This window comes from Corapipo altera, unplaced genomic scaffold (genome assembly GCF_003945725.1).
Source record: "Corapipo altera isolate COAL_440 unplaced genomic scaffold, ASM394572v1 61411, whole genome shotgun sequence".
NCBI classification, from domain to species: Eukaryota; Metazoa; Chordata; class Aves; order Passeriformes; family Pipridae; genus Corapipo; species Corapipo altera.
The window spans coordinates 8,956,666-8,972,752 of NW_020884875.1; the positions used below are offsets into that span (position 1 = coordinate 8,956,666).

At 36.2% G+C, this 16,087-nt stretch overlaps 1 protein-coding gene across 3 annotated transcripts in view; it reads right to left on the bottom strand.

Annotated features, from left to right (window-relative positions):
• The window catches only part of CENPK (centromere protein K), a 20,910-nt gene continuing 4,823 nt past the window's right edge, over nucleotides 1–16,087 (bottom strand). For 2 of the 3 annotated variants that reach the window (XM_027635012.1, XM_027635011.1), the window contains 9 exons: nucleotides 16,022–16,078; nucleotides 13,334–13,406; nucleotides 9,229–9,275; nucleotides 7,615–7,697; nucleotides 7,409–7,507; nucleotides 6,995–7,124; nucleotides 5,038–5,094; nucleotides 3,372–3,425; nucleotides 1–1,284 (listed from right to left, as the gene is read on the bottom strand). In XM_027635012.1, the coding sequence (XP_027490813.1) occupies nucleotides 1,126–1,284; nucleotides 3,372–3,425; nucleotides 5,038–5,094; nucleotides 6,995–7,124; nucleotides 7,409–7,507; nucleotides 7,615–7,697; nucleotides 9,229–9,275; nucleotides 13,334–13,406; nucleotides 16,022–16,063 (744 nt within the window). In that variant the 5' untranslated portion in view covers nucleotides 16,064–16,078 and the 3' untranslated portion in view covers nucleotides 1–1,125. The remainder of the gene's footprint in view (nucleotides 1,285–3,371; nucleotides 3,426–5,037; nucleotides 5,095–6,994; nucleotides 7,125–7,408; nucleotides 7,508–7,614; nucleotides 7,698–9,228; nucleotides 9,276–13,333; nucleotides 13,407–16,021; nucleotides 16,079–16,087) is intronic. The other variant, XM_027635010.1, reaches the window with a different exon arrangement.

The following is a 16,087-nucleotide window of genomic DNA, read 5'->3' on the forward strand; positions in this document are numbered from 1 at the left end:
AACAATTATTGTTCTAAAAAAGGCAATTGCACTGGAACTTAGATTGGTTCCCCCTTCCTCTCCCATGCATCCTTACATTATCTTTAAAACTCATCACAAAACCACATAAAAACCATTCTATAAAAGCTGTGACATTAAAACCATTCTGTGATAGTATACAACCCTTTAGTTTTCTATCTACTGAAAAATTGTTAAAGTTCCTATATCAATAAATGGCAGTCTGGTTAATACAAGACATACTTTAATTTTCAAGTGTATAGTCACTACAGATATGCAAAAGCAGAATTGTTGTACTCAAAGTCCACAATAACAATAGCTACAGAAAAGACCGAGATTACACACAATGTCAGCACTGAGTCAGAAGGAAGCCCTCAACTGACATAACTTAGAAGCTGTAGCAATCAACAGAACAGAGACCTGATAAACTAGGTCTGAAAAAGCAAAGACAGACACTGTTAGGAAACATAGCAAAACACAATATGGATCACGTGGGAAGCATGTAGAGGTAAAGTTGCACAGTCAGCCTCTGCAGCACTTCGCACAGAAAGATGTTTCAGCTTTCCCAGCTGTTTATCTCGAAGGCAATACATTTGTTTGCAAAGGCACATTCTTGAGCAGATACTTCCCTGTTAGTTCCAAATGTCTTCAAGGCCATGTACAGGGGGAACTGTGTTACTCTGAATTTTGCATCCTCAGCGTACAGCAAAATACTAAAGGAAATAAGGAAGACTTGAAGCAACCTAAAAAATCTAAAACACGGAAGTAATATATAAAGTATGATTTTTAAAGTAAAAAGGACTGTTAAACATCTTTACATTGTCTATTACCTGAATTTGTGCCTTATAAAAGCAGCTGAAATACAAATTCCACAATGCAAATCTTGTTATAAAACAGAAGGCCAACTTAAACAGGTAAAGTTGAGAAGTTAAGCAGTTAAAGAGATTTTTTTTTTCAAGAGACTTTTTTCTTTTGCCATATTTTACACTCTTCAAAAAAATAGAAAAAATCATCCAACAAGAAGTGATTTACAATATAAAAGAAATCTATTATGATGCCTAAGTATATCCTATCTCCGGATTAAGAGTACTGGTGTTGTTTTGTTTTTAAGTACACATGTAGGTCACACTATTTGTGAAAAGCTTCTAGGCGCATTCTGTTTGGATCTTCTGGATGTCTCAGGGCCATTCCGAATCGCAGCAGCAGCTCAATGTAAGGTGGCCAAAACGACTCATTGATTGTTACATAAGGCTCATGTGGTGTGGTCATTAATTTATTTATCAGAATCTGGAAGACCAAAAGGATAAGATTTAGGAAATAAACAAACAGCTAGATTTTTATCTCCTTTAACGAAATTTATGCCTGTAATGTAGGCAATATAAGAAATACTGACTACAGGAGAAATACAAGACCTGTTCAAAGTAGAAGCAAAGAACTTCCAATTAACTTCATTGCATCATTTTTTATGTAAAAATTAGAAACAGAATTCTCCTTTTATTGAGAATAAATATAGACTAAATTACTTATCTAAATAGAGAATTTGTTAATAGAGTTAAAAACAAAATCAGTTTTGACTCACGTTTACAGTTCATGGAGACAGTGTTTATACCCTCATATTGCTCATCAGGAATACTGCACACATTACAGATTAAGTAATCTTACCCATCCCATGGTGCTCTCTCTGTTGATCTCAGATATTTAATCTTTCCACTCAGAGGTTCTAAATGTTATGCTTTCCCAATTTCAGTAAGTACAAAATATTGTCTGCCCCTTATTGCTAAAGACAAACTCAAAATCCTTGCTACCGGACTATATTCTTTTTTCACTTGTTGCTATTTAAAAAAAACAAACTCCAAATACAGAACTGCTCCTCAGAACATTCAGAAGAATTGTTCCAGTTTTGTACTTATTTGACCCAATTATGAGAATTTACTCCAAATGCATTATTTGAGATGAATTTTTACTTAGTCTCTTCTGTCATCTGATATTCCAAAATAGCCTTTAGGCTGTAACATTTATATCTGTATGTAAAAAAAACACTTTTCAAATTTAACAGGGACTTTAAGCTAGAACCACATCACTCAACAAATAAAAACCTCCCAGAAAATAAAGATAAGGGACATTGACACTTTAGGCCAAGACAGTTAAAATCAAAAACAAAGCTGAATTTTTCAAAGTAGTACATTCCTCCAAATGGAAATCAGGCATTACTTGGATGTGTTCACATTTTAAGAAGATTAACAATAACATAAAATATGAAGGGCAATTTTTAAGCATTAGAAGAACTTTAAAATTCTAATTCCATGAGAAACTGTGCCAATTCTAAATTCTGATCTGTTTTCAAGCTCTGCCTAATTTGACATTAATAGGTATGCTCAGATATCTGAAGCATGTAAAATTATTTTGATGATGCAAGCACAAAGCCTGGGTTTTAAACTAAAGTACAACAGTGTCATAGTGATCAGATAACAGCATCTTAGTACCAGAAAGTTTTTATCCATCATGTTGTGCCTCAGAAAAAAACTTTTTCCCCCCGGGACATTTTATATACATAGGTGCTTTGAACTGTTTGAAGAGAAAGGATAGAGGAGGAATAAGAAACTTCACTTCAAATGCTACATTTAAGGCAAGAAGGAAAATTATGCTTTGTAATTCAAATTCATAGATTGCACTGTAATTAAAAACTCACACAAAGTACTTATAAATTAGAAATGCATTAGTTGGACCGGTTTCCTCATATGAGACTACATATTAGTTGGTCCTTCTGAGATTACACATGAACTGGTCCTTCTATAACTGTTATTGCATAAAGTTCAGAAAAATTTTTATTGAAACAGTACAAAATATAGTGTGAAATGGACCAATTTTTTTGTTAAGCACTGTATTTTTCTCTCCTAATATGAGCCACTAAGGTGCATAAAACTTCTTTAAATTAAACATTATAAAATCAAGAAAGAAGAGATAACCACACTCCAGCTTAAACTGAAGACTATTGCCAAGGCTCTTGTAAAAATTGGGGGTTTATTTTGATAGGAATTAGAATAGAAAACTGACTTACCTGAATATCTCTTCTTTCAGTTTAAAACCATTTCCCCTTGTCCTATCACTATCTACCTGTATAAAAAGTTGCTCTCTCTCTTTTTTACAGGCCCCCTTTTAGTACTGGAAGGTTGCAATGAGGTCTCCCTGAAGCCTTCTTAAAGATGTAAAATTCTTAAATATTCTATATTAACTATCTTAACCAAATGCCAGATACTTTCATTCATCTTAGTAATATTAATAAATGCATACCACTTTATTGCTATTGTTATTATTATTATATGATCTGAGTATTGAAAAATCCTCCAAATCTCTACATAATAAAACTATCTTACCTCTAAAATTTCTTGCAATGTTATCAGTTCTACAGCTGGCTCTGAAGAAAAGTTCTGGAAAGATAAACATCCCCACAGCCAAATTAACAAAACCTCAAACTAGTAAGGAAAGATGTTAATTGACAAATGAAAATAATCACACAATTATTTGATTGCATAGTGCACAACAGATGAAAACTTTTACTTATATTTAGTCATGAGAGAAATACAAGGTAGTATTTAAAACTAGTTTTAAAACCAGTTCAAAATCCTACACTTCAAATGTAACATTTTTTTAATTATTAAAAGAGATTAAACGATCATGTTTGTGTCTATGTTTAAATAAAACCAAGTACATCACATTTATAATGTAGTATAGTGCAGAACCTTCTATGAATATGAATATGTTAGGGAAAAAATGTTTTTCATGAGCTTTGGATAAATATTTACAATACAAATTTGACAAAACTCAAGACTTCACTTCATAGTGCCTTAATATTTTTTCATGACTTGCCAATGAATTCACTCTTACTTTAAATTCAATTTTGAAAAATGAACAAGCTTAAGAAATACAATAATCAAAAATCGGGGGGAGAGGGAAGGTGATGATAAAATATTAAAAAATTACTTGTTTTCCTTTGTAGCAAGCAAATCAAGCCATTTGTCTATACACCAATAGATATTCCTTAGGTAGCAATGCTACTGGATCTGCTTGTGCTGTTGCATGGTGAACCTGATTCTTTAATTTTTCAGTTTCATCCTTTTTACCCTTCCACTTCACTTTCAAAAAATTAAGGAGGTAATGCAGCACTGGCACCTGCTTACTCAGCATTGCTACTGAATATGTCAATTAAGTCCTAAGATATTAATAGCTGTGCTGGACCTTATAGGAACTTCTGGAACAGAAGAAGAACACAAGCAAGAAAGAAAAACTTGTAAAAAGCAAGTTCTGGCACCTTTTTTTCAGTCACACTTTGTAATATTATCACCTTCAGAGTCAGAAGGGGGACACACTGCTTGCTCCATGGCAATGTTGCAAACCATGGAGGCTCAATAATGCCTATCTTTGTGCCTTTATCTTGATACTTGGCTGAGGAAATAGAACTTACACTAAGTGAAAAACGTTCCTTAGAGCAAACACAAGGATACTTCACAGCCTTGGCTGTTTTATTTCCCTGGTCAAAAATACTACTTTGTAACTTAAGGTAGTGGGTTCAATATTCACGTTTCAAAGCTGAAATCAGATTATGGCTTCGGCAATTATTAAAATTGATTGTATACAAAGAATAATATCCTAAGGATATTAGTGTGAAGAGGTTTGCACTCTCACAGAACTAGCAAACATATTTTGCTAGGTTTATCATACACATTGTATACTTTGTAAAATTATTTTACTTATATATTTTGTCACTGATACAATAAGTACCTTTAATTAATTAATGATTATAAAGTCAATTTAAGCAGGATGTGCAGCATTTAGCTATTTAACCTGAAAGGCACCTTCTTCTCCCTTTTGTCAGATAGATTCGCATAAAGAATATTCCTCAACTTATAACTTTTCATATTCTTCTCTTGAAAAAAAAAAAAAAGTTGTTTTTTTATCCAAGATTTAAAATGCAAGCTAATTCTTACCACAGTCACTACCTATATATATTAAAGGTGTTGGACTATAGCAAGGGAAGCTAACCTGGGCTGCTGTGACCCAGTCTTCACTTGCACTCCCAATCCCAGATGCATGTGCCTGCTGAAAGAAGGGTGGAACTAGACCAACGAGGCTTCTAGCAGTTCACACTACTCTGCAGCTGTGTCCTACAAATGTCAGCCCCACATATTTTTCTCACACAGGACTATTGTGAACCTAAGATGTTTCCACCAAGTGCAGTTTACGGGGGACCTGTAGTTAAGCCACTGAGACCCAAATGAGTCAAACAATATAGAAGAAACTGAATTCACAAGGAGTGAAAAGAAAGAAAAAGACATGTCATAAAACAAACTGTGTTTAAGAGTTCAGGAAATGCATAAATAAAAGTTAAACTAAGGAAAGATAAAACCTTGTGCTGAAATTATTCAAAATAAATTTTTTGTTTTAGTAAAAGTGATTGGTGACAGCCAACATGCCTTCATTGAAGACCAACTGCACCCAACAAATTTGGTGGCCTTTTATGATGGAGTTATAGTGTTGCTGGAAAATGGAAGAGCAACTAATGTCATCTACCCAGACTTGTGCAAAGCACTTAACATCCTTGCATCTAAAGCATGACATCCTTGTCTCTACATTGGAGAGACTGAGAGCAAAATGTGTCATATTTACTAATAGTGGGAAACAAAGGCAGTATGCAGAAAAACTAAGATTAAACAAAATAAGATGTTTGAATAATACATTGAAAAAGATCATCATGTCTTGAAATCTCCACTTGGTATTTTTATATGCAAAAGATACAAAATACCTATGTGCAAAATCAAGATTTTTTTTAACTAAAAGCTTCCTCAGTTGCAAATAACAAATAGAAAGAGACAAGGGTGTAATTAGTTGCTTTGGTGATGGATGTGAGCTAGTAGTTTTGTTTATAATCCTGCTTTTTACCAGGTTCCAAAAAGATCAATCCAAGTGAAAACAAATATAGAAAATGGGTATTATTAGGATAAGCCAGGGAATTGAAAAATAGTCTTACGTGAGAAGAACATAAAAGTGTTGCTAGTTCAAACAGCAAAACGAAGAAAGAGAAGGTATAAGATTGCTGTCTAAAAATGAATCAGGAGGAATAAACACAAGAAAAAAAAAAGACTATTCTAAGAAAAATATTGGTGTAAGAATACATGGATCTGTGTTAGACATGGATAAATTTAGACTGGAAGCTATGAGAGTTTCTAACCAGAGTACTGAGGTGCTAAAAAACCCCCTGTAGAAGCAGTAGTAATAAAAATTATCTGGTTTAAAATGGAGCCCAATGATAATATTAAAGGAATTATATTTTGTGGTTGTCTGAAATAACAGGGAACTGGATGAAAGAATCCTTTCTGTTTCTGTCATCTTAAGTATGCCTGAAATCAAAATCAAGTCCCTGCCTTTACTTTTCAGCTTTTTCGTATCTATCAAATACTAGAGTAATAGTTTTATTTTTACTGCAGACTTTGAATTTATTATGCAAAATACTCCTTGGCTGCCTATTTTCCCTAAAGTTTTGAGATAATTTTTGGCCCAATTTGCCTGAACAAAATCTGATGGTTAACATTCTAAACTACTCTGTAATTATAAACACTTGTCCTTATTGTTCTAAAACCACTGTTAGACAATTAAAATTTGCTTTGCCAAGGAAAACAGGAATCCACTTGCCTAGCTGAGTAAAAAAGAAAAAAGGTTAATTTGGATTGAACCTCCCACCATTTTTGAATTTGGCACAGCTTGCAGTTCAGTAGGAAATACAATACAGTATTATGCATTAAGAAAATATCCAGCTAGAAACACCCTTAAATAATATAAATGAACCTGAAATATATAAATTAAACCTAAAGGATCATCTGCAAGAACTATACTTATTTCAAAATATAACTGCAGATTCTATGCTAGTGACTTTAAACAGATACTGCATTTAATTAAATAGAAATTGAACATTTTAAATTTAATAGTCATAGAAAAATCTTACCCTGTTTTTGGCACTTCCGCTATCCTGTGGAAGGGGAAAATGTTCATCCAGGAATTCACCCAGTGCACTCAAGAGTTCTTTCTTATATGTCTTTAATTGCAACATTTTATTGTGCAGTTCCTCCAATCTTCTAATTTCCAAATAGTAAAAACATAGCAATAGAGTATGAAATCAAATAAAATAATTTAAAAGTTCCTCATAAGTAAAAAAACCCCTCATATTCAGTTCTTATAAATGCAACATCTTGAATGACAGAACATAGTAGCAATATTTTCCATGTTTCAAATCTGGATTACTGAGCAATTATTTGAACTATTTAGCAAAACAAAGAGTATGTTTTATGAGTTTGTTTGTTCATTTGCTCCTGTTGATATTTGAATTCTTCAATATAAAAACTGAACAGTGTAGAAATACCTTGTTTTGTAAAGTTGTTCAACTTCGGATTTTGTCTCTTCTTCAATTCTGTTAAGACTATTTACTATCTGTTCCTGTTCCTCACACCACTGCTGTTCTCTTTGAAACACGAAAAACAATAAATGCCACAACAGAAAAATAGTTCTTCTGGGTGGTCAAAAAAAAAAAAGCTTAACAGCATTCTAAATTCCAAATTATTATATTACCTTTCCAGATCTTCTTCTAGTTGTTTATTCTTTGAACAAACTGCTGATAGCACCTTTTCAAGATCATTCTTTACTTTCTGCAACTATAAAAAAGTAAAAATGAAACTACAGTTTGCAGGTAGCCCAGTCTGTAGTATTCATTCTATGTAAGGCTACATCTCTAAATCTGATACAGAATGCCAAAATGATCTGCAAATTCTTAAGAAATAAGGCTATAGCGTGACACACTATTTTAGAATCCAGTTTAAAATGCAGGAGGCTCTTTAAAACGTTACTGTCACCAGTTGCTCATTAGTGTTTTATTGAAACTTTGCAAAACAACATAGTTAATTTTACCTGAAGCAGATTATGGAGCACACACATGAACTGCTCAGTTGATGAATGACTGAGGAGACAATGTCTACAGCACCAGGGCTGTATTGTCTGAATCACTGCAACTGCTTGCAAGAATGAATCCATGCTAACTGCACTAACATAAAAAGTATAGAAAACAAAGATGCTGCAAAAGAGACTAATGGCTTCCATGATTTAAATGGTCCTTGATGCTACGGACATATCTGGGAGAGGAAAGAAGGAGAAATAAAACTACTGCAGCCAGCAGCTATAGGCACTGCTGAATTTAGGGAACAGTGGACTCTCACTAGGCTGGGTCATTCATTACAGAGTAGATAAGGAATACATGTTCAGGAATACATTCAGTGCAGGTGTAAAGCTGCAGTGTGAGCTGCTGGTTGAGCCCCTGGTGGGCTGGAGCCAAAGCCTGAGCCAAGATGCCATGAACTGCTGACCCCTTGCATAACAAAGGGCCCAGGGACCTGTGGGCCTGCCAGGAGACCTGGACACTGAGTCTCCCCAGGAGCCGATGACTCCCTGACTTTCCAGGGTTTAGACCAAAAAGGTATAAAAGCTCAGGGTATAAAGGTATAAAAGTTTTGGGTCCCTCCTCAGAGGGAACCTTTGAGCTATTATTTTGTTATTATTGCACCATTATTAAATTATTTTAAGGTTCTGGATGTCTTGAGACTTTCGTGGGAAACCTGAGGTCAAGCCTCAGGTATGGATTTCTTACTCAGGAAGGCATAAGTAAGGAAACCTGTCTTAAGGGCAGGTGTCAAGAGGATGGGGTGAGGCTCTTTTGAGTGGTGCCCAATGATAAGACAAGGGGCAACAAGCACAAACTTGGAACACAGGAAGTTCCATCTGAAAATGAGGAAAAATTACTTTAATGGAGGGTGAGCACTGTAACAGGCTGCCTAGAAAGGCTGTGGAATCTCCTTGTCTGGAGATATTCAAAAGCCACCTGGACACAATCCTGTGAGGGACTTAGGGACAGGGTTTAGTGGTGGATTTGGATGGCTGGACAGGGGCAAAACACCGTTTATTGTGTGTAACTTACTCACTGACTTCTGCAGTAAGTCAGTTTAAAAGCTCATTCATTACAACTAGAAGATTTTAGTAGTTACAATACAGGGGAAATGCCTGAAGGAAAATACACAGTATCTTAGCAGTAGTCCATCCCAAGAACAGTCATAGGAAAATGCAGCAATTTTATATAGTTTTTCTTTTTTTCCCCCAGCAAAAGTTTATCATCTCTTAACAAACAAAAAGACTTACCTCTTCTTTTCCTAATTCTAACAATAAATATGGATTGGTAGAAATTGCTGAAAAATAAAATGAATTGGTGGGTTTTTTTCACTGAATGATAAAGACTTATTTATACTGAAAAACAGCCCAGTTAGAGAGAAACTTGTGTAGCCTCTAAAAAACTGGTTTGGCTGTCAGCACCAATTTAACCTTATTTTGTGGTGTCCTGCTGAACTAACCTACTATCATGATTCAGCAATTTAAACTAGACTGAAAAAAAGTGCAGTGTTAATGCCTCTGTTATACAGTGCAGTTACAATGCCTCTGAACTAGCCCCAGGTATATAGGCATAGGTACATAATGACTGTACATCACACTTCAATATACTTCAAGATAAAAAAGCCTGATTTTTTTCAGCAGAAAATATTCCATCAACATTGCCAATGTGGGCAATCAGACTTCACCAGTCTTCCAATTCCATGTTAAACAGCCTCCAAATGCTTCACCAGGACTATAAACCCTACTATTTTTAAGAACTTAGAAAGCATGTCCCCATCCCTTCTGTTCACAAGAACAGCTACATGTAGGGAGATGAAAGGCCTAGCAATATCAATATTCTAAATCTAACACTGAGCAACAAGAGTACTTAAGGGAAAGCATGGTACAATTCAAGAATATGGAAATGTTTCCCCAAAATGCTTCTGCAAAATGCAGTGATTTATGGATCATGGATTTTCAGAATAAAAAGTGAACTGTTTTACTTTACAGCCTTCAGTGTACTCCAGTCAATTCTCACTTCCATGTCAACTTAGACCATCTGTATACAAGTATGACTTTTTTTGAAAGTGAACTATTTGAACATACTAACAGGAGACATGAAAGCTACTCTAACAGATTTGAATCTTAATATGACAGGGATTTTTTGGTGAAAGTTTGGGCTTCAAATCTCTTAATCTTAAAAATAATTATTTAAATAAAAGCTTTTCCTTTAACAAAAAGGAAAACCCTTACTCCTTTCATGAAAGCACTAAACATCTCCTAAATACATACTCTTGATTTCATTAATTTAGAAAATACTTTTTTTGTCATGTTACAGTTTTTACCTCAACAAATTTTGAGAAGCCTTAGATGAGTAGTTTTAAAAGCAGTGTTTGTTCTGAGATGAAAATCATAAAAATTAATGAGTTAAAAATACACAAAATTACATGCCCCAGTAAAATCCCTTTTACTTAGGCAATTACTGTTTCTAAATATTGACACAAAATTTGACTAGTACGCTGCCAAATTAAGCTTAAGAGCTGCAGGAGGTAGTGGTCTGTGCTATTATTAGAACAATACTTCTTTAATTACATGAATATCCTACAACCCATGAAAAAAATCATCGGCAAACTTTTATTCCCATTAACTGGTGTATTTGAAGAAACCCATACAACTCTTCCTCCTGCAACTTCCTGCTGACATGATTATTATAAGCCCTCACTTATCAATTATTATCAATCTCTACTATTGCCTTCTAACGCTTCCTCATTTTTAGATACCTAATCCTGAGTTCGTGCTTCTTGTTCAATTCATATTGAGTGAGTAAGAGAATAGAAGGCCACATCTTCCTGGGAAAGAACCACTAACTGTAATTTAGTGCAGGAACAATGTAGATCTGAGACACTGGGGCAATGCATTTACAGCTGCCATTGTAAAGTCACTGGTTGTTTTATCTACTAACAGTTAAAGCTTTTTCAATTGTAGAATCACTACACTTGCAAAAATCAAATGTCAGACAGAACTGTCTAGTGATACATAGCACAATTACTAAGCAAAATACTACCAGATGCTAGGAAAGTAAAAGCCACTACCATGCACATGTTTACAGAAACTCCTACTAAAACAAAACAAAAAGGTATTTGGCAGAATACTGTTATTTTGCAAAGAAAAATAGAAATTATGCAGAGACCATGCCTGTTTTATACGGTTTAAAACACAATTGCTTTCATTTCCTTAGTTTGCAAAGGTGAAAGTTAAATTCTATTTTTATAAGCCAAATGCTTTTTAAAAAGTTTAAATTCAGCTGATTTAGCAGATCTAGAGCTACATAAATAGCAGCAGAAATGGAGAAAGAACAAGAGACTAAAGTAAAAGCTTCGCAAAAATAAAATTTGCATTGTGAACTCAAGTCTGTTTGCCAATATTGTGCTCAAAAAAATGTAGAACTGCCAAGTTATAACCTCTGAAAATAAGGTTTAAAATTGAAATGCTGACAGGCCCTCATTTACAGGAAATTAACTGGCCACTATTAAAAGCAGAAACCAAAGTAACAAGACAGCCTGACATTCATGCTCTATTAGTAAATTGTATGAAATCAGTATTTCTGCTATTTTCATTTAGATAATTTCAGATAATGCTTTCAATTAAGTAATTCAAGACAAACAGATAGATAGAAAAAAGCCAAGATGGACAGACAACTAAGCCAAGTAGACTCATCTTCATACAAGCATTATAACTACATATATTCAAATTCTTAGCAGCAATTTCTTTTTAGTTCCCTTGGAAAGGTAGCCAAAAAGGCAAAGCTGTGGCTGAAAAGTATTATTTGCATTACAATATGCATAGATAATTTCTCTATTAAAAAATTAATAATAAATATTATAGTCTGGGAACAAGTAAGAATAGTTCAACAAAGCAGGTCAGCAAGACAAAAAAATAGGTCAAGCCCTAAGGATATTTTTAAGCCAATAGCTTAAAGTTTAATACACATATTTTAGTAAGGAAACTTAACAATCCCAGGTATTTCACCCAGATAAAAACTAAGTGCTTTCAATTAATTTGCTTTAAGCCAGCATCTTATTCATGAATAGCAGCAGGGAACCAGTACATCCTAAATTCATTCAATGCCATATGCTTTTGGTCTACATACCTCTCAGAAGTATTGGAGGCTGACAATTCTTGGAGACAGGCTTAAAAAGCTGAACTACTAAATTATTCTAATAGGGCAAAAGTATCTATTTATAAGAAAGAAAAACTATTTTTTCCCAGCTTCTCTCACGATATGCAGCAAGTACATGGACTTTGAAAGAAGATGGAGAACTGCCTCTAATGTTGATCTGAGAAGGCATTTCCATCTGGCCACATGACAAAACATTGGAATTCACCATGGGCTGTCTAAAACACATTCCTATCATTTTGTAAACACTAAAAACGTAACAGTGAGTGCTACCAGTATACTAACGACAGTGTAGTGTGAACTGTTTTAAGAGTCTCCAAATGGGACATCTGAAAACACAGATTACTTTACTCACACTTCAGTTTTGAATGGTTTTATTTCCAGTCTCTGGCCACATCAGCCTTGTGAGAGAGTGAAATCAGTCAGCACTTATGCTTATGTAAAAAGAAAATTTTGAAGAACTGAGGAATTTATACCTTTTAACTGATAATGCTTAACAAATTTAAAAAATCACTTGTGGTTTGTGCTTCGCAGGATCAGTAAGTGTCCTGGATTTCTGTTTTGTTAAAATAAAACTCTGGTGTCTTTTACCATCTTATCTTGAGCTGAAATCTCCAATCCCTGTTAAATCCAAAACAGGTATTTTATTATGGTGTAATGGGCTTAACATTTAAGGTCTACTCCAAAGTTTCAACTACTACACCATAATACAACATACTTTTGTGAAGTATTAGTAAAAAAATAATCAGAGGAGGTACGGTTAAAACTATACCTGGGCAAATTATTGTTAGCTTATTAGCAATACTTGCAAAGATTAAAAAAATGTAATAGATTCTTAAAAGACAAGATGAAGACAATATTATTTGACAAAGCAGTTCTGTTCTAAAAGGGAAACACAAATGAAAGATGGAGAAGAAACAATCACACAGAGAAGAACATGAAGGAGGGTAACAGCTTAATGGACTTTCGTTAGATAGTAGATAATCTACCTGTAGAACTGATGAATGGTGCCATAAATCATGCTTTTATTTGTGCAGAATTATAAGATTAGGTTATAGAGGAAATCACTTTTAAGTCAACTTAGAGCTGAAGTGCAAAAAGAATAAAGAAATGAAACATACACGCTACTGTGTGAAATATTTAATTTTTAAGTAGTACGAAAACACCACCAGCATCCTTTACAGGGAAACAGTTACTTACTTTCAGGACTTCTCTCTTGGCAGTCTTGATAATCTACTGTTAAAGCTTTCCATCGCAGCATTAACAAGCCAAGCTGTGTAACAAGAAAAGAAGCATCTCTTAAAGTGTTAAGTTGCACTGGTGTAAAATGAGGTAGTACAGGACAGAAGTTAAATTAATAAGTTCATACAGTAGAAAACAGAAGAGCATCTATGACAATAGAACACTTATTCCTTCAAAATATTTTAAAATCACTTGCAGGGATCAAAAACATTTATATTATTTTTTCAAAACGGGGAAATGAGAAGGAGTCAGAGCTGGCATTTTTACCCTAATTTTCTTTGCAATGACTACAACTAAAGAGGAGCTACTAGGAGCAATGACAAATATTTCACATCCTGACTTCTCCTTCATGGCTGAACTTGCTCATCCCACAGTGGGACAACCTGTCCAGAAGGATACTATGATGGACAGTGTCAGAATGACACTTTTCAAGAAGAAATTACATAAGCACTAATTAGGAAATAGTCCAAATAGGTATTGAAGTTACACACCTCTCCATTTTGCTGCCTATGTTAATAATTCATCAGTTGTGTGCTTCAAAGTTAGTAAATCTGTCCTTATCTTGACCCATGAGGCTTCAGTTATATTTCCTTTCCAATATCCAGCTGAGGAGGGATAAGCAGCTTTAGTGGGCACCTGGTGGCAAGACAGGGTCAAACCCACCACAGATGCACTGAGGGTCCTAAGGGAACTGGCAAATGAAGTGGCAAAGCCACCATCCATCATATTTGAAAAGTCACAGCAGTCTGCTGAAGTTTATGAATGTAAAAGGGTACACATAACCCTTATTTTTAGAAACAGAAAAAGAAAGATCCAGAGAACTACAGATTTGTCAGTCTCACCTCTGTGCTTGTAGCACTAAACCTGCATTATATGGGAAAACTGTGGTTTAAACAGGTTTTAAAATGGCTTTTACCTTTTTGCAGAGTCATTGCCCCTTCTTCCCAACACCCCCCACGGTAATGTTATCTCAGGAATGTCCTGGGAAGGTGTCCTGAAGTGTTTTTCATTGGTCCTTGTTAACCCCTTCCTGTGACTGGGTGTTCCTGTAAGCCCCTTGAGACTTCTAATTGGTTACTCTGTGAATCCTCCTAAACCCTATAAATGTAGCATCCCCAACAATAAACTCTCTCTTGCCCCCTCTCCACGCCCGGTGTGCTGTCTCCGTGCCGGCCATGGGGCCATGTGCGGGAGGGGAGGGGGGAGCACCTCTTCCCTCCAGGCTCAGGGCCAGAAGAAACCCCTGAAGAAACCCCTGGAGTTCCCTTTCCCCATCCTTCAAGACGTCGGAATGGTTCCTCAGATGGGAACGGAACTAGAACTGGGCCACCCCACGTCGTGGGTGGGGAAAGGGATCCAGATGTGCTGAGCGAGATCATGGAGCAGATCCTCCTGTAAAATATGCTGAAGCACGTGGAAGATGAGAAGGTGATTGGTGTTAGGCAATGTGACTTCACTAAGGGCAAATTGTGCCTGACAAATTTGGTGGCCTCCTATAACAGGATTACAGCATTGCTGGATAAGGGCAGAGCTACCGATTTAATCTACCTGGACTTGTGCAAAGCATTTGACACTGTCCTGCACGACATCCTTGTCACTCAACTGGACAGACACAGATTTGACAGATAGGTGACTCGGTGCATAAGGAACTGGCTGGATGGTTACTGTCAGAGGGACAGTCAACAGTTCAATGTCCAGGCAAAGACCAGTGATGAGTGGCAATCCTCAGGTGTTGTTTTAGAGACCAGCACTGTGTAACATCTTTGTTGGCAACGTGGACATTGGGATCGAGTGCTGCCTCAGCAAGTTTGCTGACACCAAGCTCTGTGATGCAGCCAACATGCTGGAGGGAAGGGATGCCATCCAGAGGCACCTGGATGGCTGAGCCTGTGCAAAACATGAAGTTCAACAAGACCACACACAAGGTCCTGTACCTGGGGTCAGGGCAAGCCCTGGTATCAATACAGGCTGGAGAATCAATGGATTGCAAGTAGCCCTGTCGAGAAAGACCTGGGGATCCTGGTGGATGGAAAGCTGGATATGACCCAGCAATGTGCTCTTGCAGCCCAGAAAGACAGCCATGTCCTGGGCTGCACCAAAAGCAGTGTGGCCAGCAGGTTGAGAGAGGGGATTCTGCCCCTCTACTCCGCTCTGGTGAGACCCCACCTGAAGTGCTGCAACATCTCTCCTCCTCCAAAGAGAGGCTAGGAGAGTTGACGTTGTTCAGCCTGGAGAAGGCTCCAGAAAGACCTTAGGGCAGCCTTGCACTACCTGAATGGTATTTGCAGGCCTAAAAGAAAGCTGGAGAGGGACTACTTACATGAGCATTGTAGTGATAGGGCAAGGGGCAATGGCCTTAAGCCGAGAGAGGACAGGTTTAGATTAGATATTAGGAAGAATTTTTTTACTGTGACAGTGCAGAGACACTGGTTGCCCAGAGAAACTGCAGATGCCCCATCCTAGAAGGGTTCCAGACCAGGGCTTTGAGCAACCTGATCTAGTGAAAGTAACCCTGCCTATGCCAGGGGTGCTGAAAATAGATGATCTTTAAGGTCCCTTCCAACGCAAGCCACTCTATGAATCTATGGTCTTTACAGAAAACAAAGTATTTAGTGGAAAATAAAAAAACCCAAACAACTGTCTTACCTTGGTATCTGATTGTAGCAGTGTTTCTGTTCCTAGAAGCATTAGCTTGCTTTGACACTGGGTAGA